Source organism: Equus caballus, chromosome 14 (assembly GCF_041296265.1).
Source record: "Equus caballus isolate H_3958 breed thoroughbred chromosome 14, TB-T2T, whole genome shotgun sequence".
Classification (NCBI taxonomy): domain Eukaryota; kingdom Metazoa; phylum Chordata; class Mammalia; order Perissodactyla; family Equidae; genus Equus; species Equus caballus.
The window spans coordinates 21,190,389-21,215,492 of record NC_091697.1 but is presented as its reverse complement, the minus strand read 5'-3'; the positions used below and the strand labels follow the sequence as shown (position 1 = coordinate 21,215,492).

Genomic DNA, 25,104 nt, shown 5'->3' with positions numbered 1-25,104 from the left:
AAGCTGAATTGAGGTGCCTATGGGACTTAGAGAGAGGATGTCCAGGAAGCCGCTGGGAGGTAGGTGTGAAGGACAGGAGAGGCCTGGCTGAAATTCTTTGGATCTGGTTTTCAGCAGCATAAAAATGAGGAGTTGGAAGGTCACCAGCCTAGAGATGTCAGGCAGGCATCAGTTTTGAATGGTATGGACTGGGTCCATCTTCATTTTTTGCCTTTTGATGGTGATATGGGCACAGATAAGTATCTTTCTCCCATTGGAAAAAATACAGAGCAAGTGAGGTGATTAATGACTCCTGACTTCCTGAGTGAGGGAGACAAGAGGGAGTAGTGGCGACTATGGTAAACTAGAGAGCACTGGCCCCTTCTAAAGGGGCCAGTACACTCAGTTTCCACTTACTGTGGCCAATTAGGAGTTCATCCATTAATTGAACATTTATTGAGCACATATGCAATGTTCTAAACACTGTCCTTGGTACGGGGGACACAGCAGTGAATAAGAAATGCATGGTCCCTGCCTCCAGGTGAGGAAAGGTTGAGGGGAGAGTAATAAACAAGCAAGCAAATAAACAGTTTAATTTAAAATAATAATACATGGTGCGAAGACAAAGGAGTGGGTAGCTGGCTTAGACACATGGTTGAGGAAGGCCCTCCGAGGAGGAGGCCTCTGAGCCAGCCATGAGAAGGCCTGAGTGGCTGGAGTGGAGTAGGATGGAGGAGCGGGAGGAGGCGGGTGGGAGAGGATGCGGGTCCAGCCACACATGGCCGTGAAAAGGATCAGGGGCCTATCCTATGGGTACTTGGAAACTCCCACCGTGTTTTAAGCAGGGAAGTAAATGTCCTGTGTAGCCAGGTCTTCTAATTTTGGGGGCAAAGTCATAAATTTGGATTTTCCTATATTTTAAATTTTGGCTAATTTTTAAAATACCACACAGGACAAAGAAATCACTTTTGTGGGCCAACTCTGACCCCGAGGTCATTTGTTTGTGACCTCCGATCCATCTGGTCCTTGGGGCTGTGGAAAAGGATGCTATAAGCCAGACGGACTGGGCAGATGGGCAAGAGAAAGGTCAGCTTCTGGGGAAGGTAAGATCTGCCTGCCGTGCCCGGCTCTCAGACCGCGGGTTCCTCTCTGGAAGACATGAGTTCAACAGCTGCCTGGCAGGCATATGGGGAGCTTGGGCTGGAGCTGGAAGGATGCTCTGAGTCCTTGCCACCCCTCCTTTCACCCCTGGCAGCCCAGCCCTGGGTCCCCTCGCACCAGCCCCTCCCCTGGGTGTGGCCTGTGCCACAGGAAGTCAGGATAGCTCCCCACTTACCAGCTCTGCGACCTCAGGCAAGTCCCTTCTCCTCACTGGGCACCCTGACAAACCCACCCCCTGCTCCCGCAGGTCTGCTGTGAGAATGAAAGAAGATGAGGGGTGCGCACAGCTCCGCTCACGTTAGGGCCGGGCTGTGTACATGGAAGGCCTGCTTTTATCTACTCAGCCTGTCAGAGCCCAGCTGTGCTCCCAGGAGGGGGCCCGGCAGGCAGGGCCGGCAGCAGGGGCACAAATGGGCAAAACCTCGCCCTCAAACAAGTTCGTTTGATCCAGAGGGCTAAAAAATAAAATAAAATAAAATAATAAAAAAATAAATTAACTGATTAACATTTTAAAATTAGAAGATTTCATGTGAAAATCAGCTTCTCTTGGAAAACTGAAATTTGGCAATCTGAGCGTGCTTCCTGCATGGCAAGTCAGCTGGAGACAACAGTGGCTGCCTCCTTTGATGGGGATTTACTCTCCAATTAGCCACAATCTCCACCCCTCCCTATGGTGTCCTGAACACTGAGGCTGATGGTCCCTTGCCACTGATTACTGACACTATACTGTCATTTTTCTTGTGGCCAGCCCCTCATGAATGTTATCCACCCAGTCGGTAGCCACCTGAATTTTGACCATTGACCTCGATGCTGAAGAAGGTAGGAGGTGACCTCGCACAGATCAAGCCTTTACTGTTTACTACGTGCAGACCCTGGACCCCTGCCAGGCAGGTGTGGTGTTCTTACTTTCAGAGGAGGAAACTGAAGTCCTGGGAGGCAGGCATGGCCCAGCTGAAAACAGGCCCCTTCGGAAAGCCCCCGGAAGAGGTCGGCTCCTCAGTGCCCAGCCTGCAGCTCTCCAGCACAGGTGGTCCGGGGTAGGGACAGAGAGCCTGGCCAGAGAGTTAGAAAGACGTGGGGTCAAGCCCCAGCTTAGTCATTGACTTGCTCCATGACTGTGGGTGAGGTTTTCCACATTCTGGGCCTCAGTTTCCCAATCTGTGAAAGGGGGAGGGGAAGCAGTTCTACTTAAAAGAGGTGGCCCAGCCCTGGGTTTAGATCTGCAGAGACCCCCATTCTCAGAGGCCCTGCTGCTCACAGTTCTGCCGGGCCCTTCCTGGCTCTTGAGGAAGCCTCAGGATCCTCCAGCCACTTCTCCAAGAGGCAGCCCAGGCCTGGGGCACCAGCTCCTCATCTCCACCTTCCACTAGAACCCAGCTCCATTGCGCCCACTGCCCCGTGTGCTCAGTCCTGGCCCAGGACTCTCAGGCTCGCTTTACCATCTGGCCCCCACAACAATCTCATGAGGGCCGTATTCTCATTCCATTTCACAGATGCGGACACTGAGGTCAGAGGGAGAAAAGACTCGACCCAGGGCACACAGCTGGCGGCGGAGGGGGCTGTGGTTCAAAGCCTGTTGCGTCTGAACCCAAAGCCTGGGTTCTTCCCACTTGTATCAGCTAAGATCTTGGACACTGACACTTAGCTCTTAAAACTCCTTTCTGCTTTTTGAGGTCAGGCCAAGGGTCCTCCTGATCCCCTGGACCTAACAGGCAACAGTGGAAGCAAGAGTGTCCCCACATGCCCACATACCCCTGCGGGAACCTGCACACCTTATGAATGAGGAGCCTGCACACTTGTGCAACTTGATTGAGGTAAAAGATGGAAATGACCCCTGAGGTGTATGGGCCGGCTCACCTGGCCTGCAGAGGAACATGGAGACTGCCCGTGGATGTCCGTGCCAGCTTAGGCCAGCCTGGGAGCCAGGACCTGGCTCCTACATTCTGATGAAGAAAAGCTTGATGCACACATGTGCAACCTGTATGTGCAGAACGGCCTGTGTTTTGGGCTTGTGGGGGCCACTTGGACCCTGTGGGTGTGCTCACGTGTGGCCACATGGCCTCAGAGTCTCACTCATGGGGGAGCTGGCCTGGGTATGTGCACAGGTGTTTGTGCCCAGCTCCCAGGCACAGCAGCCCCTGTGAATGCCCATTCCAGCCCAGGGACCTGGCGAGTCTGTTCCTTTCCATCCAGGATGTCTTCCCAACTGGAGCCAGGGCTGCCAGGCACCTGCAAATACTTCCTCCGATGGTGGCAAGACCTACAAAGCCTTGTGGGGCTCTGGCAGGCGTGAGTGTGTGCCTGTGTGTGTGTCTGACAAGCCTGGGCTGCTGTCCCTCACCCTCCCGTCCCCTCGTCTCCTAGTACCCTCAGAGCAGCAAAGCTTCCTGCCTGGGCTGGAGAGAAGAAGCTGTCTAACAAAGGGTGAAGCCAGACCTTCTCCCAGAAATGGCCTCCAGGCCATTGGTCCATCCATCCACAGGAGGGCAAGAGCGGACATGCTGGGGTGTGCACACTTGGGCTGAGTGTGGGCAGGGGGTTGACAGCCAGCTAAAAGGTAGTGTGTGACAAGGACTGTGTGCACATGTGATAACCTACTCCAGGGTCTGGGGGTATATGAGGAACACCATGATGAGCAGGTGTGAACAGGCACAAGCAGGCCAGAGCTGGGTAGCTGCCCGTGTGTTGTGATCTGGGAGTATTGTTGAGTTGAGTGTGCTGTAATAGGCGATGGCTGGTGTGAGTGCGTAGCTATGCCTGGGTGTGTACACAAGGCTCCCATTTGGTGTACCGGGTGGGTGCACAGGTGGCCATGTGTATTAGTCTGATGGAATGACCAAGGGCCATAGTGAGTGTGAGAGTGTGTGTGTGTGTGTGTGTGGGTGTGGGTGCAGACCCGTGGCCTCGCGCGGTGAGTGTGTGCCACACGGAGCGTGCGACGGCGAGTGTGCTCAGGGATGCCAGTAGAGCCACTGGAGCGCCAAGCTTGCTCCAACGGGGAAATGAATCCACACGGTGGACCCCCTCCCCGCAGTGGTGGGAAGCGCCCCCTCCCGCACTGCCGTGCCGAACAAAGCGGCCGCCTGCGGCGAAGCCGGGAGCGGGGCCTGGGTCCTACACACAGGGTGGGCTGGTGCGCAGGACCCCTCGGGTGCTCTGCCGGGACTGCGGGACCCGCCCCCGCCCCGCCCCGCCCCGGCAAGGAGCCTAGAAATGGACACCCACCGCCCCCGGCCTCGCGCGCAAACACACCCGGGCGCACGCCGGACAAGCCGCGCGCGGTGCCCGAGCCCCGCCACCTAGGCGGTTCGAAGACCCTGGACAGCGGCTCCCATGCGGCCGCGAGAGGAAGGGGGTCGACACCGCCCGCCCAGAGAGGGCAGCAGGTGCGGGCGCGGCGCTTACCCGGCCGTGCCGTCGCTCTGTCTCCTCGGCGCGCTGCGCTCCGGATCCTGCTGCCGTCGCTGCCGCCACCCGAGCGGCCTCGGTTGCCTCCGGCGGGGCTGGCGGGCGGACCCGCGGACTCCGCGCCGGCGTCCCCCGCGCCGGCTCCGCGCTCCCGCCCCGCGCCCCGCCCCGGGCATGCGCGCTGGCCGACTCGCGGCCTCGGAAACCCGGAGGGGGCGGTGCCGGCGCGGAAGCGGGGTCTCGAGGAACCGAGGGAGGGGCACCCCTCGCCGCCGCCCTTTACCGCAGCCCCTGGGCTCCTGGGTTCCTCGCCCTCCTGGACCCGGTTCCCATTTCACAAACGAGGAGACGGAGAGGCGGAGCGCTGGCCATTTGCTGCGCGCCAGTTGAGGGCAGGGCGGGCTGTCTCGGATCTCGCTCAATCCAGCTCCGCGAATGCCCCCTCCTTGTTTAACCGAGGAGGAAATTGGGGCTTAGAGAAGGGAAGCCACCTGTTGGAGGACACGCGGCGCCTGGAAGGAGACCCAGGTCGGCGTGATCTCGGAGCTGCCCCTGCGCGGAAATTTCCCGCCTCCGCCTTGGCCGCACTTCCGGCCTTCTCCCCCGCCCCCGCCTTTGTCTCGCCGCCGCCCACGCTCCCGCGAGTGGCGGGGGTGGGGAGAGGCGCCTTCGATATCCCTGCTACTTGCCTCCCTATCCCTATCCTCCCTGCCCGCCCTGCCTCTAGTCTGTGCAAGCCGGGTTCTCCTATCCCTGGGTTCCTCGGGCAAGTCTTTTCACCTCTCTGAGCCTCAGTTTCCCGATCTATGAAGCGGGACTAACATCAATCCCCTCACAGTGGTCTTGGAAAGCAGCCTGAAGTAGGTGTTCAGGGACTTCCCGTTGAATCTGAATTGCCAAGGACGTGAGGACTTACTGCCCATTCCCCCCCCCCCCCCCCGCCGCGTCGTTTCTCGGCAGAGAAATAGTCACCTCCGCTTTGACTTCCCAGAGGAGAAAAAATAATTCTGTCATTGCCGAGAGGTGATAAAACCCTGTCGCCTGTACTGTGGAACTACCTACTAAAAATGGTGACGACTACCATTAAGGTAACTCTTATTTAGGGGCAGACACGGTGCTAAATTTTGTTTACAGGTTTCATCTAATTTCTATTCCCAATCACTTAGAGGCAAGTCAATATTAATGTATTATGTCCCCATTTTTCAGATAAGAAACCTGAGACACTGATAGGTCACTTGTCTGTGCTTACACAGCTAGTCAGTAGTGGAGCTGTCTAATTCCTGAAACCTCACGCTTAACCCTTACTTTCTATTCCTCTCACTTACCTGGTGAACCAAGTCACCGTGATCTTAAAAAAAAATTCTTTAAAAAGTCTAGATGGCAAATGAAGACTATCTATCAGACCGGCATCTTCAGGCAGCATCCCAGGGAAGCAGAAAACCGCAGAGTGCCGGACCAATTTTCAGCACCACGGACAACACCCGTACCAACTCTGCTTCCTAATGTTTCTGGTCCCGAAAATTGCTCATTCACTGCCCACAAGGGCATTTCGCTTCACAGTTTACAAACCCTATTCTACGTTCATCGTTTCATTTTATTCCCCCTACAGCCCTTTAAGGTAAACATTATTGGCCCCATGATACAGACGAAAACATCGAGGCTTGGGGAGGTTCACCAGGAATGAAAAGTGGCAAGAACCAACCTGTAACCTAAAAAGCTCTCCCTGGGGCAAGGGGAGGGTGGACAGGAGCGGGACCAGGGCATGAGTGAGGAGGCCGTGGCAGTCGTCCGGTGAGAGATGATGATGCCTGAACCACGGCAGTGTTTGTTGAGACGGAGAGGAGGGCCAGATTTGATACCTACTTAGTGGCACAGTCAACAGGCCTTGGTCATGATGTAGATGTGGGTGTGAGAGGAAAGAGAAGATTCTGAGCCTCTCTGAGGTTCTGCCTTGGGGAGCCAAGAGGATGGAGGACAGACACCTGGTGAGCCCTGTGGACAGAAGGGGCCTGTGGGACAGCCACACTGAGATATCCAAGTCCAAAACTGAGCTCCGGAGTGGCCAAGGCTAAAGACAGACCAGGGAACTGATGATGGAAGTCATGAGGGTTGTCAGTATATGAGGGGAGAGTATAGACCAAATAGGGTGAGACGAGAGCCCCAGGACCACCCTCAGGAACACCAACTTTAAGGGACCAGCTGGGAAAAGGAGGCTGCAAAGAAGAATGAGAAAAGGTGACCTGAGAAACCAGAAGAAGCCCAGGAGAGTGTGATGTTCCAGAAGCCAAGGGGAGAGAATGTTCAACCGCATCAGGAAGGCAAGATGTGGCCTGAGAGATGTCCTCCAAACTTGAAAGGAAGGTAACAGAAATTTGATGAGAGCACAGTCAATGGAGTGGTGTGGGTCAAGCCAGACTTAGGGGGAGGATTGATGAGTAAATGGGAGTAAGGAAGTGGAGAGGGCAAGTAGAGGACCCTCTCGACAAGTTCGGGCTTGGAAGGACAAAGGAGATGTGATAGTCTCTACAGGGGGACAGGAGGAGGCTTGGAGGTATTTGAATCCTGATGGGAAGGGGCCCGTAGAGAGGGAAAGGGGAGATGCCAGGAGGGGAGGGCCTAATGGCTGGGCCCAGATGCTCAGGGCGGAAGAATAGGATGGCATCCAGCATCCTGGGGCAGCTTGCAGACCCTGAAATGAAGATTGAGGGTATGTAGTTTATTTGGGAGGCACAGGGACACCAGCAGGGGAAAGGGAAGGTGACCCAGGAGGGGAAGGCATCCAATAAGAGGTGGTTATTAAGCCAGCTACCACAGTGAGTGAGTGACGCTTACTCCTGCAGGAAGTCTTGGGAAATGGGCTAAGTGCACGTCTCAGAACGCTCCTGGCCGAGGGCAAGGGAGCTGGTGTATTTATATCCCAGCGCCTGGCAGACATTGGTGAAGAGCTGACCCATGGGACTGTGTGTTAATTCCCAGGCGCTTCTGGCCCACAGTGCATGTGGGCAAAGGGGGTTCCACAGCCTGGAGGCAGCTCTTTGACAAAGATGCAGGTACTGGCTGTTGGGAGTCCTGCTGGCAGGCACAGAAATGTTAAGGTCATCTGAGGGGATGTAGTCAGAGCACTGGCCATGTCTCCTACGTGAGCACAGTCAGGGCCTCTTTCCATCTGTGCCTTTTGCCACACTCTCCAACCCCGCTTGTTCCATGGGGACTTGTTGATAAAAACACGTTTAAAAATGAAAATTTCCAGACAAGGAAATGAAACACTTGCTAAGGCAAAGTGGGAGCTCAAAAAGGGCATGGAGGCAGCAGTGGGGGTTCAGATCCTGCCCTCGCTGGTTACTGGCTGTGTGGCCTTGATTGAGGTCTCTCTGAGCCTCAGCTTCATCATACGGAACTCTGAGCTCTCAGAGCTGAGGAGGATGTAGGGAGAAAAAACAAACACCACCACCCAAGCAGCAGGCACAGCGCAGCACTCATGGTGGACACCAGGATAATGGCAAGCCCAGCACTGCACGCTCTCTTCTGATCACAGCACCTCCATTTTCCTTAGGGAACCACCTCCCCACTCCAGGCCAAGTGGTGGGGTGCGACTGACCCCACTGCCAGCTTTAGGGGTGAGCAGTGACCCAGATGTGGCCATCGCTGAGCAGTGGTTAGTTCTGGAAGTGGGTGGCAGATCACTGGCCAGGGCAACTGACTCTCACACTTTCCTGGAGCTTTGGGGGTTTCTAAATCGGTGGTGTGTCCGCCTGGATCTGCTTGGGGGTCATCTTTGTCCCCAAGTGGAGCAAGTATGCCTGGGCTGGGGTTGTGACTCATCCTGGGGTTTCGGGCTCATCCTGTGACAACCAACATGGTTACCAAACCCGTGTGAGTGTGTATGTGCCTGTCTCTCAGGCTGGTCTGCCACTGGGAGGCCATACACACTCGTACGCACCAGAAGATAAACAAGTGCCCGCAGCTCCTTGGCTGGCGCCCAGGCTGGGGGCGGAATAAACAATCCCAGTGACTTTCTGAAAAGCAAGCTTGTGTGGCAACAGGCACCATGGAGACAAGCAGACTGTAGCAGAGCAGAGACAGCAGCCACCCCCCAGTGCCACCCCTGCACGCACACGCACACACACACACACACACACACGCCATGCTCTCTCATGTTCATATCATGTTCATGTCCACTCCATCAAACACAGTCCCCCTTTCACACCCAGGCACACCCACTCTTGAGGTCTAGCCAGTTACCCCCATTGCAGCTTTGCTTGGGGCTGAAGGCTTTTCCGAAGGTCTGAGATTCCCAATACAACAGCATCCACAGTTCCTGACCCTTTGCCTGGACACTGGTCCTGGTCTAGGGTGAATTTTAGGAAATCACAGCTCCTAGAGAAGGGGTGTGTGTGTGTGTGGTATGTGTGAGAGAGGCAGGCAATGCCATATAAACCCAACTTTCTGGAAAGTTCTTGTGTTTGCTTCAAGATGCACAACACACATCCACCAGCTCCTTTATGAAACACTCACCCAAACCCCCATCCCCTGAGGTTTGTACAGATAAACTCCTGAATACAGACATGCAGATATGTACCTGTTTTCACGCATGCAGTGTATAACCTAGTATACCGTAGATGACAATAATAATGGTGTGCATCCTTTACTGACTGCGTAATGGTTTTACAGTCATCATCTTATAACATTTAATCCTTAATGAAAACCATCTGAGATTGATATTATCATTCCCATTTCATAGGTGAGGAAACAGAAGTTCAGAGAGGTTAAGTAACTTGCCCAGGGTCACACAGCTGGAAAGTGACAAAGCTGGGAGCCAAACTCCAGCTCACATTATTAGCCCTTCTTCATTTACTCAGTTATACTTGCAAGACCCCCATGCATGCATGGGCACACACACACACACACACACACAACCCCTTCTTCCTTAGTAAGCCCAGATAATTGAGTTCCATGGGGTCACCTTCCCAATTCCATCCTCCTCATATATACCACTCCCAGGGCCTTACAGTGTTGCCCTGATGTTGAAGAGAGCCCCTGGCCTGGCACGTATGCGTGCAGCTTGCTGCCCACACAGACCCCCTCCCTCCCTTCCACACCGCCACCCCCAGCAGCTGCAGGCCCCGGCCCAGCTGGGGGTGGCCCTGGGATTTGGATGGGTGACTCAGGCTGAATCATGGCCCAGCTGCTCCTTGGCAGCCCTCTCCCCCATTCTGCCCAGAAAGCCTATTTTGAAGGCAGAGGTGGGCCTTGGGGTGGGGGACAGGGAGCGAAGGCAGTAGGAGATGGGGGTGCTCAAGAAGGAGGAGTCAGGCACAAGAGGGCCTCTGTGCCCCCCTCCACTCCTTAGCGGTTTGCAGGAGCTCTCAGGCAGCCCCCACTCACGCCCCTCGTTCTGCCAGGGAAAGGGGTCCTTCTGCCTGGACACAAGCCGGGGCCTCCCTTTGTAAGCCCAGGCCCCACTTTGGCTCCCCTGCCTCCCCCTCTTGGCCCTAATAACAACAAGAACAATATTAACTATTCTAACTGATCACTCACATGTTACAGTACTCTACAGTTTTCAAAGCATTTTCTCCCCAGTATCACATTTAATTATTTTACAGTCCCATGCGGTGAAAATTAACATCCTTACTTTTGAGCTGAGGAAACTGAAGCTCAGAGAAGTTGCGTGAACTCTCCAAGGTCACACAGTGAAGTAACAGAGCCAGGAAGCAAGCCCAGGCTCCTGGTCCACTCCGTGGAAGGTGAGCACTGGGGCTGGGAGTCATGCTGTGGTTGGGCTTGGCGTGGGCATGTTAGCAGGAATGTGGAGTGGCATGGGGGGGCCATGGTGGGGGCCATGGCAGAGTGCACAGCGGGGGCGTGGCTGATGGCTTGGCTATGGCAGGATTGTGACAAAATTTTTCTTTTTACCCTTCTGCAACTAATGTATTACAGAATTATTTATGCTTTAAAATCTTTCCAGAGTTTCAGGCCAATATCCCAAGGGTAACAAGTCTGGAGCCATGGAGTGTCTACTGAGAAGACTTGGGCTATGGGACCTTTGCTTCTTGAAGCCTCAGTTTCCCCATCTGAATAAATGGGCCCAGGCCCCTGGCAGGGCGGTCTGGTGAGAGGGGCCAGGGAATCCATGTGCATCAGGCCCTGTAGAAGCAGTGGAGGACTTCACAAAGGCTATTGTTTTTCACATCTTGTCTTCTCTTTTAAAAACACCTGTGGGGGACAGGGGCTGGCCCCGTGGCCGAGTGGTTAAGTTCACACGCTCCGCTGCAGGCAGCCCAGTGTTTCATTAGTTCGAATCCTGGGCGCGGACATGGCACTGCTCATCAAACCACGTTGAGGCAGCGTCCCACATGCCACAACTAGAAGAACCCACAACGAAGAATATACAACTATGTACCGGGGGGCTTTGGGGAGAAAAAGGAAAAAAAAATAAAATCTTTAAAAAAAAAAAACACCTGTGGGTGCTGGGCAGAGGGTGGGGTGGGATTCCGGGAGCCTGGGGGTGGTGCTGAGAGGGGGAGTGGGTGACAGTTCTGCCTTCCCCCTGCCTGGGCTCGGCCTGGCCTTCCCCCACCCTCAGCCCAGAGCTGGTTTCTAGGCAACGGGATGGATGCAGGGATGGTTCGGAGGGGAGAGAGCTATAAATAGGGAAAGGAGAAAACAAAAATAAAGTTCCAGAGAAAGCTGTGGAGCCGCATTACTAGGGGGTGGGGGCGGGGAGACGGGGAGGGAGACGGGTGAATGGTGGGGACATGCAGACAGCCCCCAGCCCTTCCTAAAGGGAAAAGGGCAGTTCTCAGGTTAGCCAGCCAGCAAAGGTCCGCAGAGTGCTGACACACGGGGGAGGGGGTCTCCACGTGCACAGCTGAGTGGGATGGGGGTGATGAGGAGAAGCCGCTTCTGCTGGAGGCCTGGAGAAAGCTCAGAAGAGGGAAAGATTTCAACAGGCGGAGTTGTGGGCAGACGTCCAGGTGGAGGACAGAGTGCAGGCAAAGGAAGGAAGGTGTGGATCGGGGTGGGGATCCGGACCCACGGATCTCAGGAGGCCCGGGGGGCTCAGCCTCACTGATCACATGCCCCGTGTCCACGCAGACACAGAGAGGTGGGCTCCTCCTCTGCCACAAGGCTCGTATCCCCACATCTCCCATGCCACCTCCCTTTCATTCAGGTCTCAGCACCAAGCTCACCTGCTGACCGGGCCATCCCAATTTAGTGTTGCTCACCACCCCCGCTCTGTCACAGTCTGTCACATCACTCTGTTTTCTGTCCTCTATGAAACAAAATTATCATGTTCTGTGTATTTGTTGATCCACGGGATGTGGCTGTTCCCCACAGGCCCTCACTTCCAGGAACAGAGCAAGCGTGCAGCAGACACTGTCAAATGACTGAATAAAGGTACATGGCCCAGGGGGGCAACAGGTGTGCATGTATGAGCACAGATACACCCGAATCATGTATGTAGGTGTGCACACACAGCTCACCACCTCCCGCATCTCACTTGCAGTCTCCGTGAGATTGCACAAGCCTCTGTCACCTCTGCTCGGCAGCCTCCACATTTTCCTATTGTTGGTGGTTGCTTGTTTGTTGGTCTCCCCTTAAAGCAAGTAAGTAATTTGCCCTTTAGGAAAATTCCAAAGGAGTAGGGCTTTGGAGTCAGACTTGGGGTTGAAGGCAGGTAACTCGGGCAAGTAAATTTGCCTCTCTGGCCTCCATTCTCTCATCTGTAAACTGGGGCTAAATAACAAGGAATCCTTGAGGACGGTTTCAAGTGAGATTAGCAGAGACAAGTGTTGGACACCTGGGACACACGGGGCCCTTGGGAAGCAGCTCTGGCCCTGTCACGAGGAGGGAGCCCGTGAGCCATGTGTTCTCACACACGTACCCACAGTCAGGACTGCCATCTGACACAGGCTGGCATCTTCCGCTGATGCTTCTGGGCCTGTGCCTGGAATGTATTTAAAGTGACCCCAGCAGATGAGCACATTGGTCTCTGGGCAGAAAACCAGGCGCAGAAAATCAGGTGCGTGGCTTGGCACCCAGGAAGGAACAAACCTCTCCATAAGCCAGATGGCGAACCTGGTTTTGGCATCTAAAAATGGGGATCAGGTGCTGATAGCTGGAGAGGAGGTGGCAAACTCAAATTCTTTAGAGGCTAAACGGTTCATGAAAATGAGGGAAGTGGATGAGAGGAATACGACAGGGAGGCAAAGGGACTGTCGCCAACTAGAATCAAATGAAAACACTTTTAAACCTTGTGCTAGCAAATTAAACATCTCTACAGGCCAAATTCAACCTAAGGGCCATGAGTTTGCAACCCCCACGGACTGTGGGTTGTAAATAGTGTCTTAATTCAGCCAGAGGGATCTGGAGCTCCTGGCACCGGCAGTTGAAGGCAGAGAATCCAAGCCCCTCGGTTTGTTCTCCCTGTCACGTCTGCTAGCTGCCTCTTGCTTCCAGAAATAAAGGCTCCTACACTGCAGGCCAAGGTGACCCGAGTGGACCGGTCTCCCGCAGCGTTCAAGGCCTTCCCGAGCCTGACACCATCTCCCACCCCAAGGATTCAGGGAAGGACACTTGGGGACCAATTGAGTAGAGCAAGCTCCTTCTAGCCTTGGGGCTGGCGTCTGAAAGGAGGGCGGACGGAGGCAGGGACGGCAGCGAGGTCTTGCGCAGGCGAGTGGGAGACCCCCGGGGCAAAGCAAAGACTGGTCCCCGCATGGGCGGGGCGGAGCTTCGTCCCAGCGAGGTTTGCGGGCGGCTGCGGCAAAAGGGGGCAGGAGCGCCTCAGCGATGGGGGCGGAGCCTCGGCGCCGAGCTTCTGTGCAAATGAAAACTGCGCCTTGGCCTCGAGGGAGGCGGGGCCTCTGCGCGGCTCGGCGGCCTCTCCGCCCCCTTCTTCCCCACAGCGAGGCGGTATTGGGGGCCCTCTAGTGCTGATCCTGATCCACTGGAGGCGCCAGGCTGGCTTCCCAGATTTCTGCGGACCCTCGCCCTCAGCCAAGCCCGCCGCAAGCCTGCGGGCGCCTTTCCGGGAGGAGGATGCCGGAGCTCTGCCTCCTTGTGAGGCAGCTGCGCGTTCCCTATCCCCTTGGATGGGTTTTTCTGCGCTGGGCAGGTGTGCGCAGGGGTGTGTGCTATACGTGTAAACGTCTGGGGGGAGAGGTCTTTCAGTGCCCGCGCTGCTGGTTTCCGAGGGTTTCTCCGCTGGGCGTGTGCAACTCTGGGTGCACGCGGGGGTCTGCACGTGTCGGCCTGCGTGCGGACACGCTGGGCGGCGCTCCTGCACCAGCGTACGTGCACGCATCTCCGCGTGTGCGTGGCCATCCGCGTGCCCGCGCTGCGTGTGCGGCGAGGTGTGAGCCAGTCCACCCTGCCCTGCGGTGGCACGGGGCTTCCCTCCGCCCTGCACCCCCAGCAGGCCCTTTACGGTCCAGCAGATGGCGCCCGAGGCCATCTTCCGCCTGCCAGGCAACTGCTTGTCTCAGCCTGGGGGAACCCTCTCCCCGCCGGTCATGGGGCGGGGGGAGGGTAGGAGATGGAGGAGCTGAGGCCCGAGGCGGTCAGTCTTGTACCTGGGCTGAGTATGCCAAGCCTCAAAGAGGGGAGTGGGGCAGGCTGGGACCTGGAAGCTCGCGTCGGCCGCCCCCACCCGCCGTCCACCCCAGCCCTGCCCTGCGGCGCTGGCTACAGACAGATTGGCTTTATTCATGGACACGCGGGGGGCGGCCGGGCCCGCCCGCCCGGGACACGCTCACACGGGGGGTGGGGGACTCTCCATGCCACAATCACGACACACGACGCCCGCCCTCGGACCGGGCCGGCTGGGGGAGGGGGCATGGCACAGCCTGGTTCCTGGTTTTGGTTAAAAAAATGTTTCTTGGGGTCGACGTGAGAGTGGGGTGGGGAGCTCTGGGGCTGCCCGGGGGCCCCTGGAGAGCCTCTGTCGGGGGTCGGGGGAAGCCGTCCCTTTCCGATCTTCGTTTAAAAACACATAGAACATGCTACATCCGCTCAGACACTGGACGGGATGGGGCAGGGAGGAGGCAACACAGGTGAGGTGAGGCTCCCAGCCACGGCCGCAGCCCCGGCCCTGTCCACGCGCCAGGGTTGGACGCGCGGGCGGGTAGGACAGACAGATGGACAGATACTAACACAGGCTCCGAGGGGTGCCTCGGAGCGAAGGAAGATCTCGTGTTTGGGGGGAAAGGGTAGAAGGACAGCCCTGGCTCTGGCGGGGGGGGGGGGGGCGGTCAGAGGGCAGGGAAGGGATTGTGCTGCTGGTGGGGGGCCGTCCTGGGCCCTTACGCCTCTGGCTCATACTCCTGATACTCCTCCTGCATCAGAGGGATGGGGGTGGAGTGAAGAAGAGCAAAAGAGGAAGGGGTTGGAGACCAACTGGCCAGGCCCCAGCTGCCCTGAGACCCTCCCCCTCGAGGAGGAACAGTGCATGCCCCTCCTCCCTGGCAAGGGACAAACCTGGAAGTTGGAAAGGGCTTGGACATTCCTGGGCAGGGCTGCCTAAGGCCCAGTGCTAGGCCGCGTTTGTTCTCCCTCCCTGCTGCCACCTCCTGGGGCCTGGGTTCTAGAAAAGGGGGGCCTGAAGCTCCCTGCCCAACCCTTCCCTGCCAGAGACCTCCCACCCCAGCTGGGATGGCAGCCATCTTCCGGGATGCCCAAAGCCCCACCCAGCCCTGCCGCCCCTCACCTGGGGTGGTTCCTCATAACTCTCCCCTTCTGGCTCCATGAGGGGCTCAATCAGCGGCTCCTCAGCAGCTTCCTGGGCCACTTCCTCTGGCTGTGGGGAGAAAAAGGACAGGACCTGTGAGGGCAGCTGGGGATGCCCCCCAAACTCCTACCCTGGGAAGCTTTGGACTGATTGGGGCAAGGCTAGGCTTTGTTGGCGTGCAACCAGAATTTTTAATTAAATTATTTGGAGTCCCTCGCAAGTGGGATGAAGGTATGAGGAGTGAAAGCCCTCGGAATCATGCTTGAAGTGGGGGGCGGGGAAGGGGAAGCAGGGTCCCAGCAGCTGGCAGCCTCCTGTGCTAACATCACTTGGACTGGATGGGATGGCGAGATAGCACCCTGTCACTCATTTATCCGTACCCCCTTTGTGGCAGGTTCCTTGCAGGGCTTCAGGTCCCCTGAGACAACCCTGGAAGCTCCTCTGGGCTGGAGGGAGATGGAGGCTCGGGGCAGGGCTGGGCAGAGGCTCTGAGCCATTCCCCTGCCACTTTCCACCCATCCCTCCCCCAGGGCCCTGTGTGGCCTGGTTTCTTCAGCTGTTGCTATTTTAAGATAAGCTGGAAGCAACAGCTCGTGGTGTTGCTTGGATGTGTGAGCTAAGACTCTCCCCGCCCCCCTGCATCTGCTGCCCAGAGGGGTGCAGACCAGTAGGCATGCAAGTGGGGGGCTGCCAGACACAGGGCCAGTCACCTGCAGGTGAGCACCATATGTGCACAAACACGGGACTGAGCTGGCTGCGTACACAGGCACACACAATAACCTAGGGTTCATACACAAGGCCACATGTGGACTGGCACATGCCTGAACCTCTGGGGGCACAGCACCTCCCCCACTTCCACATGTAACCCCTGTCCCTCCCTACTGGGTAGAGACAGGAATCCTGAGACCCTGAAGGGCTGGCCAGCACCGAGAGGCCCACCCTGACCACCTCTGCCTCGTTGCCCCAGCCCCATCCAGGCAGCTTCAGCTCCTTCACGTGACCTGGCTAGACGGGCCCTGCAGGCACATGAGTTTACAGCTCCTGCCCTGGCTCATTTTCCCCAATGTACAGATGGGTACACCAAGGCCCAGGAGGTGGGGAAATGTTAGTTTGTTCAAAGTCACCCAGCTGTGACCAGGAAAGAAACACAGCGTTAAAATCCCAGCCCCAGCACAATGTTTGGAAACAACTCAAACGTCCGACAACAGTAGAACGGACGGGCGATGCATGCGCTGCCGTCTGATCACACGAAGGATATTGCGCAAGGAGAACAGGGAACCACAGCGCATGCGACGCATGGAGGGATCTCACCCAGACTGTCCAGTGAAAGAAGCCCGGGATGGAAGAGCATGTACTTAGGGCTAAGAACGCCCAACCGGTGTTTGCGATAGGAGGCAGGAAGCAGTCACCCTTGGAGGGGAGGCCGGGCCAGGTCGAAGGTGAGGTGAGGAAGGTGTCCACTCTCAGAGCCATGCGAACGAGACCCCAGAATGAGTGCCCCCCTTACGTTTTGTGCCCCAGACACTCACTCATCCCACCTGTCTTGGCCCTGGGGTTAGGGACCGGAAGGGGGTCTAACGGCGGCTTCTGAGGGGCTGCTGCTCTGTGTCTCCATCTGGGTGCTGGTGACAGTGGGCAGTCCCCTTTGTGAACGTTTCATGGGGCTGCTTGCTTTCTGCATGGGTGTTGGACTTCAATAAAGAGTTCACTTAGAAAACACCCCTGCCTGGCCACGCACTAGCTCTGTGTCGTCAGCTAAGTCACTTGCCCTCTGAGCTCAGCTGCCTCGGATGGGAAACCAGACGGTGCTCTCTGCTTTGTGGGAGCACGCGGAGGATTCCATGATAATGTACAGTCGGCCTCCGCATCCGGGTCCTGCATCCGAAGAGGCAACCAGTGGCGTATGGAAAGGCCTACGATGGCTGCATCTGCACTGAACGTGTACAGGCTTTCTGTTCTTGTCATTATTCCCTAAACAATACAGAATAGCAACTATTTACATAGCATTTACATTGTATTAGGTGTTATAAGTATCTAGAGATGATTTAAAGTATACAAGAGGGTGTGCGTAGGTTCTATGCAAACACTACACCGTTTTATAGAAGGGACTTGGGCATCCTCGGATTTGGGTATCGGCGGGGTTCCTGGAAGTGATTCCTCACAGATACTGAGGGATGACTGTCCCCAAGCAGCCTGGGAGGTAGACACACTCAGAAATGTGCAGCCTGGGCTTGCATAGGGTCCCCCACGCCTGGGGCCCCCAAAGCGCTGTAGTCTGGATGGTGAATCTACGACCCTGAGCTCCCTTGAGAGAGGAGGCTGAGGTGTGGACGAGGGCTGGTAGGAGGAAGGCGGCCCGAGAGATGGTTCTGTTCCCCTCACAGACAGCCTGGAGGCTCACAGCTCAGGCCCAAACCCGCCTCTCTCCGCACCCCAGCTCTCAGCCCAGGGCCCGGCCCCGGGTCAGCACCAAGCAACTCCGATGACATGGACCTGAGATTGTCCTACCAGTCGCCTTCTCAGGGAGGCAGGCAGGAACTGGGATCTCAAACAAGTCACTTCACCTCTCTGAGTTTCAGTTCCTTTATCTATAAAATGGGCTGACTGTGGTGCCGTCTTCATAGGGACACCATGAAGATTCAGTGAGTTACTCCATGTAAAATGTCTAGAACAGTGCCTGCCCATATAAGAGCTCAGTGATGGGAGTGATCACTGGAAGCAGAATGATAAGAAATGGAAAGTCACAAAGCTGGTAAAATGCATAGGCAGGACTTGAACCAGAACTTCTGAGCCGAGTCTCAGACTTCTGACAGGGGAAGGAACCACCTGTGCAGAACGTCTGGAGTGAAGGGTGGTGTGGGGTCTCCTCCCCCAGCCCAACAGATATGCTCAGGCAGAATGCGCATTGATCTCCCAGACCGGACGCTGAGATAGGAGCCCCCCGGCCCCGGGGAGGCAGAGTCTGCACGTGTACGTGGACAGACACGGATTGCCCCACAAGAGGAATGTCTGTACGGACGTATAGGCCCTCAGAGTGCACTGTCACACTGGTACATTTCCACATACACCTGTGGTCACATGAGCCCCCGTGGGCAGACATGGACCACTCACATGATCATGGGGCCATTATCTCTTACTGAGCACTCACAGTATGCAAGCCAGGCTTTTTATCAGTGGTTCTTGAAGTGTGGTCCCCAGCCCTGCAGCATCAGCCTCACCAGGGTACTTGTAGAAACGCAAGTTCTCAGGCCCCACCCCAGATCTACCGAATCAGAGACTCTAAGGATGGGGCAACAGTCTGCATTGTAACCTGGCCTCCTGGCGATTCTGTCGCACACTTCAGTTTTGAGAACCTCTGATCTATGTTATCTCTAATCTACATAAGAGTCCTTTTGAGTTCATCTTTCATCTTATAGGCAAAGAATCAGGCTCAGAGACATGATAGGACCTGCCCAGGGTTACACAGTCAGGAAGCAGAGGAGCTGGGATTCAAATCCGGCTCTGTGGGGCTCCAGAGCTCTCATCTCTTATTCTACAGCGTGTCCTAATGGAAGCATCTGTCTTCATACACACATGGATAGCCACTACCACTCTCCTGGGGCAACATGCCTATGCAAACATGTGACACACAGTTCACCCTGCCCCCACTTGCTCAGGCCTGCCTCAGGTCCTTTGCACATTCTGTTCCTATTGCCTGAAATACACTTCCCACGTGGCTTGCCTCATCTCTTGGGTGTCAGCTCAAATGTCACCTCCTCTCAGCTAAAGTAGCCCCCTTACCCCTTGACTCTCCATCCCGTCACCCTTGTCTTTTCTTCAGAGCACTTATCCCTGTCTGAAATCATCTTGCTTATTGGTTGGCTTTTTACTATCTCTTCCTACTACAGTGTCATCTCCATGAATGCAGGAACCTATTCACTGCAGTCACCCCCTAAAACAGTTCTTCCCTGGCATGAATACTTGCTGAATGAATAATCAGTTTCACATGCAGATATGGCCAGAAGTGGTCTGGGTCACACTTGTGAGCAGAATACACGTATACAGGCAGATCTGGGTCACTGTCGCAGGGAGCGCCACACCCATACACACCTCGATGCAGACTCATCCTGAGCCGAGTACAGCAGGGCCCTGCAGAGCAGGAGCAAGAAGCCTTGTGCCCCAGGCTGGCTGGGGGAGTGGGGAGCCTAGTGGCAGGTTTACGGGTGTGCCTGACACATGTGTGTGTACATGCACGCGTGCGCACGTGTGTGGCAAGACTGCTCACCTTCAGGTCCGTGGGGAATTCCTCCCTCTTCACGAGACCTGTGGCTGCCGCGATGTTTCCAGCCCCAGAGAACACGGCTCCTCCCAGATGTGATGCCTGCTCCTTGGTTTTCTCAGCCACTGGAGCAGGGGGAGAGTGGGGAAGGGGGCTGGGGGCTAGGGTGAAGGAGGCAAAGGTGCCCCCCTCCCCGTAGTGTCCCAGGACCTGCTTTCCTATGGAACACTCCCCCCCACAAGCCTTGGAGGTGCCCTCTTCCCCACCCCCACCCCCCAAATCCAGCCAGCTCCAGGCTGGGGTGAGGGGAGAGGGCTGTGCCAGGGCTGGGCTGGTACCTGAGGCCACTCCTTGTACCACCCCCTCTCGGGTCTTGCTTCCTGTTGGGAGAAAAAAGGAGCACATTTAAGGGCTCTTAGCTAAGGAACAGAGACTCTGGCAAACACGGTGGTTACAGAGTGAGCAGAGGGACCCAGTCGGGAGAGGGCATCTGGCCCCATCACTGTTTCCTTGGGCCCCCAAACCCCACAAGTGCCCTCCACATCACCACCCTGAGGCCCCCATGCCTACTTCCTCAGGACTTCCAGTCTGTCCCCCACCCCCACCTGATAGACACCCACACCCCTTGGGTGGAGGGGGAGCTGCCTGAGTGCCAGCACTGGGCAAAGTGCTCTCCTCTCACCACTTCGGGCAACCCTCTCCCAGCCCTGGGAAGTGGTGCCGTTACTGTGCCTGCCTCACAGATGGAAACAGAAGCTCAGTTAGGCTCCCACAACTAGTAAGTGGCTGAACTGACATTCAAGTTCAGGTCTGACTCTAAAACTTCAGCCACCACCCTGTGAAGTCCAGGACGGAGCGGGCGGGGGTGGGGGTGGGGGTGGACCTGGGAGATGCAGACAGGCCGTGTATTCAGAAAGTTCCCCCCCGGTGCCCCCGTGCATGACTGCCCGCATCACACCTGTGGAAACCCACATCCACTACCCCTACCCCATTTCTTCTAAAGACTCTTCTCGTAACAAGGGTGCGATCCCTCCTTCTGGCCGAAGTGGGGAGGGTCTTGGGTGCAGGATGGGTGATGTGCAGATTGTGACTGAGACCCACAGCATTGGCTGGGCCTTCCTGGGAGGGTAGCGACTTGGTCACATCAAAATGTGGGGCTTCTGGGAAAGGCCAGGGGGCCAGATGTGAGGTGGGGAGTGGGAGCCCTCAGGGGAGTTGGGAGTCGCCCATCCTAAGGAGTTGGCAACCCAGACAACAGCTGAGAGACTCAGACATGGGTGTCTGGGCAGGCTGAGGCGGGAGGAGGAGGACAGGTTGGCCTGGGGAGACAGGAGTCTCAGGCGGAAGGCCAGACAGACCCAGAGATGGGGGGCTGCGTGTGCACCCATTCATTCCTCCCACAGACGTCTGTTGGCACCTGCTCTGTGCCAGGCTCCAGGCCAATTGCTCACTGTCAGAGGGGGTAAGAGAGGAACAGATTCAGTGCCTGGGACCTCACGCAGTGAGGAGCAGACTTCCAGGCTCCAGGGGCTATGTGACAGGGAAGGGGGCACTGCCTGGAACTTGACAAATGGGGAGCAGACGGATATGCAGAAAGGAGGCTGGGAGGGCCTTCCAGGCATGACGTGTGGGCTCAGAGAGGGGTGCTTTCAGGGCCTGGAGCCATGGAAGCGCAGACAGAGGCAGCACCATGCAGGGCACTGAAGGCGAGGCTGCAGGGAGCTGAGGCCTTTACGTGTAGGGACTGGGGGCCACTGGGGCTTCCTGAGTACAGGGAGGAGCAGGAGGGGCCAGTCTAAGGGGGGGCAAGTCTGACAGCAGGAAGGCAGTGTCGGGATGCTAGGGGTCCACAGGAGCAAAAGGGCCGGGGGAGGAGGCAGGAGGGACAGCAGAGCTGGGGCCGGGTAGGTGTGGGCCCAGGCCTTCTCCCTGTCTCCACCACCTCTGTCCTGGTTCCAGCCACCCTTGTCTGGTGGGTCCACTACCTCCAGTGGGCCTCCCCGCAATGTGTTCTGTCCCCAGAAGGCTGAAGGCCCTTTCTATACTGAAGTCAGATCACATCCGTTTCCCAGCTTATAATGTCTCGTGGCAATTCTAATTACGATTTGCCCTGGCCTACAAGCAGGGGCTCCCTCATGAGCCAGCTCTCGCCTACCTTTCTGAGCTCGTCTCCAACCACTGTTCCCTGCCCTCCTCTCCTGGCTCCGTATTCTTCAGGGCTCAGCTCAAATGCCACCCTCTTTGATCACCCTACCAAAGTGGTCCCCATCCCAGCCACTTGATGTCAGGTCCCACTATTGGAATGTTCTGTACCACTATCAGGAAAGCCAGCACCTCCCAGCACATAGTAGGTGGTCAATAAATATTTTTCAAAGTACCACAATGCCAAATGTACCACAACCCTGGGCAAGTCCACCACCCCTCTTCAGCCTGCATAGGGGAGCATCCTTCCCTCTGCACACAGGCAAGCCCTGAGTCACCACAGCCTTCAGTAAATGTCAGTTTCTGGGTTTTGCCTCCCTTTATGCAAATGCCCCTGCAGGCTCCCTCTCCTCGACTTAGGGTGAGAAATTTTAACCACTTGGCCTTTCTCCTCCTGACAGCTGGCATCTGAAAGCAGGGTGGACCGAGAGAAGAGATGACGATGGTGGAACCATAGGCGTTGGGAGGCAGGGAGACCCAGAGAGCAACTCAGAGGTGAAAGCAGCTGACGCAGGGGGGGCTGGAAGGGAGCCCGAATAATACAGGAGGGTCAGGCAAGGGGAGAGATGGAGCTTTGGAAACCAGACAGCTTGGCGCTCACTCCAGCCTCAGGTTTTATCGGCTGTGTGACCTTGGGCAAGACAGTTAACCCTGCGGAACCCCAGTGTTCCTGGCTATGGAATGGGCAGGTAGTGGATGTTATGGCACTTCACATGGTGCAGTGCTTGGCAGAGAGTTAGGGCTCAACACCAGGTAACTATGAATAACGCAAAAAAGAACCAGAACAAGAAGGCTCTCTGCTCTGATCACTGCGTTGGTCCTGGCCTTTCCACTGAACCCCATCCTCACCAACACTTTCCTCATCCTCCTCCCGGGGGTCCCATCACTGACCCGGGCTTCCAGGGCTGGCTATGTCCCTTGTGACCCCTGCTGACCCTGCCCCATCTGCTGACTCATATTCTGTCCAGAGCCCACCGCTCTGTCCTCCTAAGGACCGTGGCCTCACTCCCTCAGCCCCACTCCCTCGGAGGACGCCTGAACCCTGCCGCCCCAGAAGCCAGGCCCCTGGCCCACCGACGTAGAGGACGCCCTCCTTGGTCTTCTCCGCGGCCTCGGTGACCCCCTGCTTGGTTTTCTCCGCGGCGGCCACGACGCCCTCCTTGGCCATGGACAGGCCCTTCATGAACACGTCCATCCTGGCGGCCTGGGGAGGGCGAACACAAGGGCACGGGGGCTCTGGCCCCGCACCCTCACCCCAGCCCTTCCCGAGGGACGCCGGTGCCCACTCCGTTCTCTCCAGAGACTGAGGCGTCCTTCCCGGCCCGGAGCCCCCTCCCACCTTACCCCCTCCCCAGCGCGAGACCACAGGGCTGCGGCGAGTCCTAGCGTCCTTGAAAGCTGGGGACGCGGGAGGGGCCACCGGCTGGGTTATCTGGGACCCTGCAACCTGCAGCCCCGCGGAACCGGAGTGCTGGGCTCGGTGCGAAGCCCCGGGGCCTGCCTGTACACATATGACAGAGTCACACGGCCATGCACACAAACATACTCCACGGACACGCTCACGTGCACATACAGGACACGCAGACGTTCAAACGCGCATGGACACTTCGACACACACAGACACACGGGCGCGGACGCACGTCCACACGGCCACCCAGGCAGCTGCAGACACAGAGCAGCAGTCACGTATATCCCGGGTTGCACACGGACAAGCACCCACCGGTGCCCTCTCTCTGTCTTCCAGCCCCTTCCCCGTCCCACCCAGTCCCCTCTCCATTCCCAGCCCTTTCCCCATCCCTGGCGCCTGGAGCGCGGCCGCCTCACCTGGATGCGGGGCCCCGGCTGGGGATGGAGCGGCGGCTGCGGCTGCGGCGGGCGGAAGGAAGGGGCTCAGCTAGGCCGGGCTAGGGGGGCTCCGGGCCAATGGGGGATCGAGCCGTGGCTAGGCGCTCAGGTCGGTCTGCAGCAGGCGGGGCGCGGGCCCTGAGCCGGGCGCAGCAGTGCCCGGGCCTTGGGTGCGTCGCCAGTCACCACTCGCGCCGTGCGCCCTGCTCCCTCGCGCGCTCCGGCTCGGGCTCAGGCGCTGCGGCAACTCTGAGCTCAGCACCCCCCCTGGCGGCCGCACCGCCCCCTCGGCCTGACTGACAGGGGGCGGGGAGGGTGACATCTCCACGGAGCCCGCTAGCCTCCTCGGGCGGGCCCGGGACGCGTCGCGGGGGACCCCGGGAGTCAGACTGGCGTCCTGCTCCCAAGAACCTAGTCTGGTGGGGGAGACAATGCGGGGTGCTAAGAGTAGGCCAGAAATACTGCAGTTGGCTTCGGAGTTCAGGCGGGTTGGAATCTCGGGTGCGCTTAGTACTAACTGTGGGACCCTGGGCTGCTCAAGCTCTCCTTTCTGAACGTCAGTTTCCTCTTCTGTACAACACACACGGTTCATTCAACGAACATCCAGTGAGCGCTTAGACAGGTGCCGGCCAGGTTTGAGGCTGAGGACAGTGGGACAGGTAAACAAGGTCCCTGCTCTCAGGGGGTTCACAGTGATGTGTTTGTGTGTGTGCAGAGATGGGACACAGGATGGAAAACGTGTGTCAACACTTAAACCAAACAAGGTTATTTCAGCTTGTGAGAAGTGTTAGGAAGATAAAAACACAGTGATGTGACAGAGCCACTAGAGGAGGGGTGCTGGAGACAAAGTGCCCGAGGAAGGTCTCTGTGAGGAGGTGAGCGGGATCAGACGCCAGAGAGGCCCCAAGGCTGAGATCCATAGAAAGAGAACTGCGAGTGCAAAGGCCCTGCGGCAGGACGGTGCTTAGGAACAGATAAAAGGCAGTGCAGCTGGTGAGGCAGGGGGGAGGGTGGACAAAACCCTTTTTTGTGTGGTTATGATGGGGACTGTCACAACGGCCATAGAATGCCAGGCACACATAGGCCCTCTGTCGGGGCTGTGACAGAATTATGCCCAAGAAGCTGTGGGATCCCAGAGGAAGGGGACTCTGACAGCTTAGGCGGGTCAGGGAAGGCTGTACAGAGGAGGTGACATCTGAGGTGGGCCTTGTGGGACAGGTAAGATTTCATCTGGCAGACAAGGGAGGAAGGGACATTTAGTCTGTGGGTATAGCATGGGCAAAGTCCCTGTGGCTGGAAATGCAGGGTGTGTAAGTGACAGGTGGTGAGGCGAGGGTGCAGCCAGCAGCCAGAGCATGCAGGGCCTGGGAGGAAATGCTCACAGGCCCCTGGGAGAGCTGCAAATTGGCGCATGGTTTTTGGAAGGCAATTTGGCGATGTTTCCTGGAGACATAAATGCAGGCTCCTTTCGAGCCAACAGTTCCCCTTCCAGGAACTTATCTGTTGGATCTCTACTCACACA

At 57.0% G+C, this 25,104-nt stretch overlaps 1 protein-coding gene across 1 annotated transcript; it reads right to left on the bottom strand.

The window, feature by feature from the left end:
* Positions 1 to 14,236: 14,236 nt before the first annotated feature.
* SNCB (synuclein beta) lies at positions 14,237 to 24,189 on the bottom strand. Its single transcript, XM_023617169.2, has 6 exons — positions 23,562 to 24,189; positions 22,812 to 22,941; positions 19,874 to 19,915; positions 19,542 to 19,660; positions 15,257 to 15,346; positions 14,237 to 14,885 (listed from the first exon to the last, which is right to left on the bottom strand). The coding sequence occupies exons 2-6, from the start codon at positions 22,930 to 22,932 to the stop codon at positions 14,853 to 14,855; spliced, it is 405 nt and encodes a 134-aa protein (XP_023472937.1). The 5' UTR covers positions 22,933 to 22,941; positions 23,562 to 24,189; the 3' UTR covers positions 14,237 to 14,852.
* Positions 24,190 to 25,104: the final 915 nt, after the last annotated feature.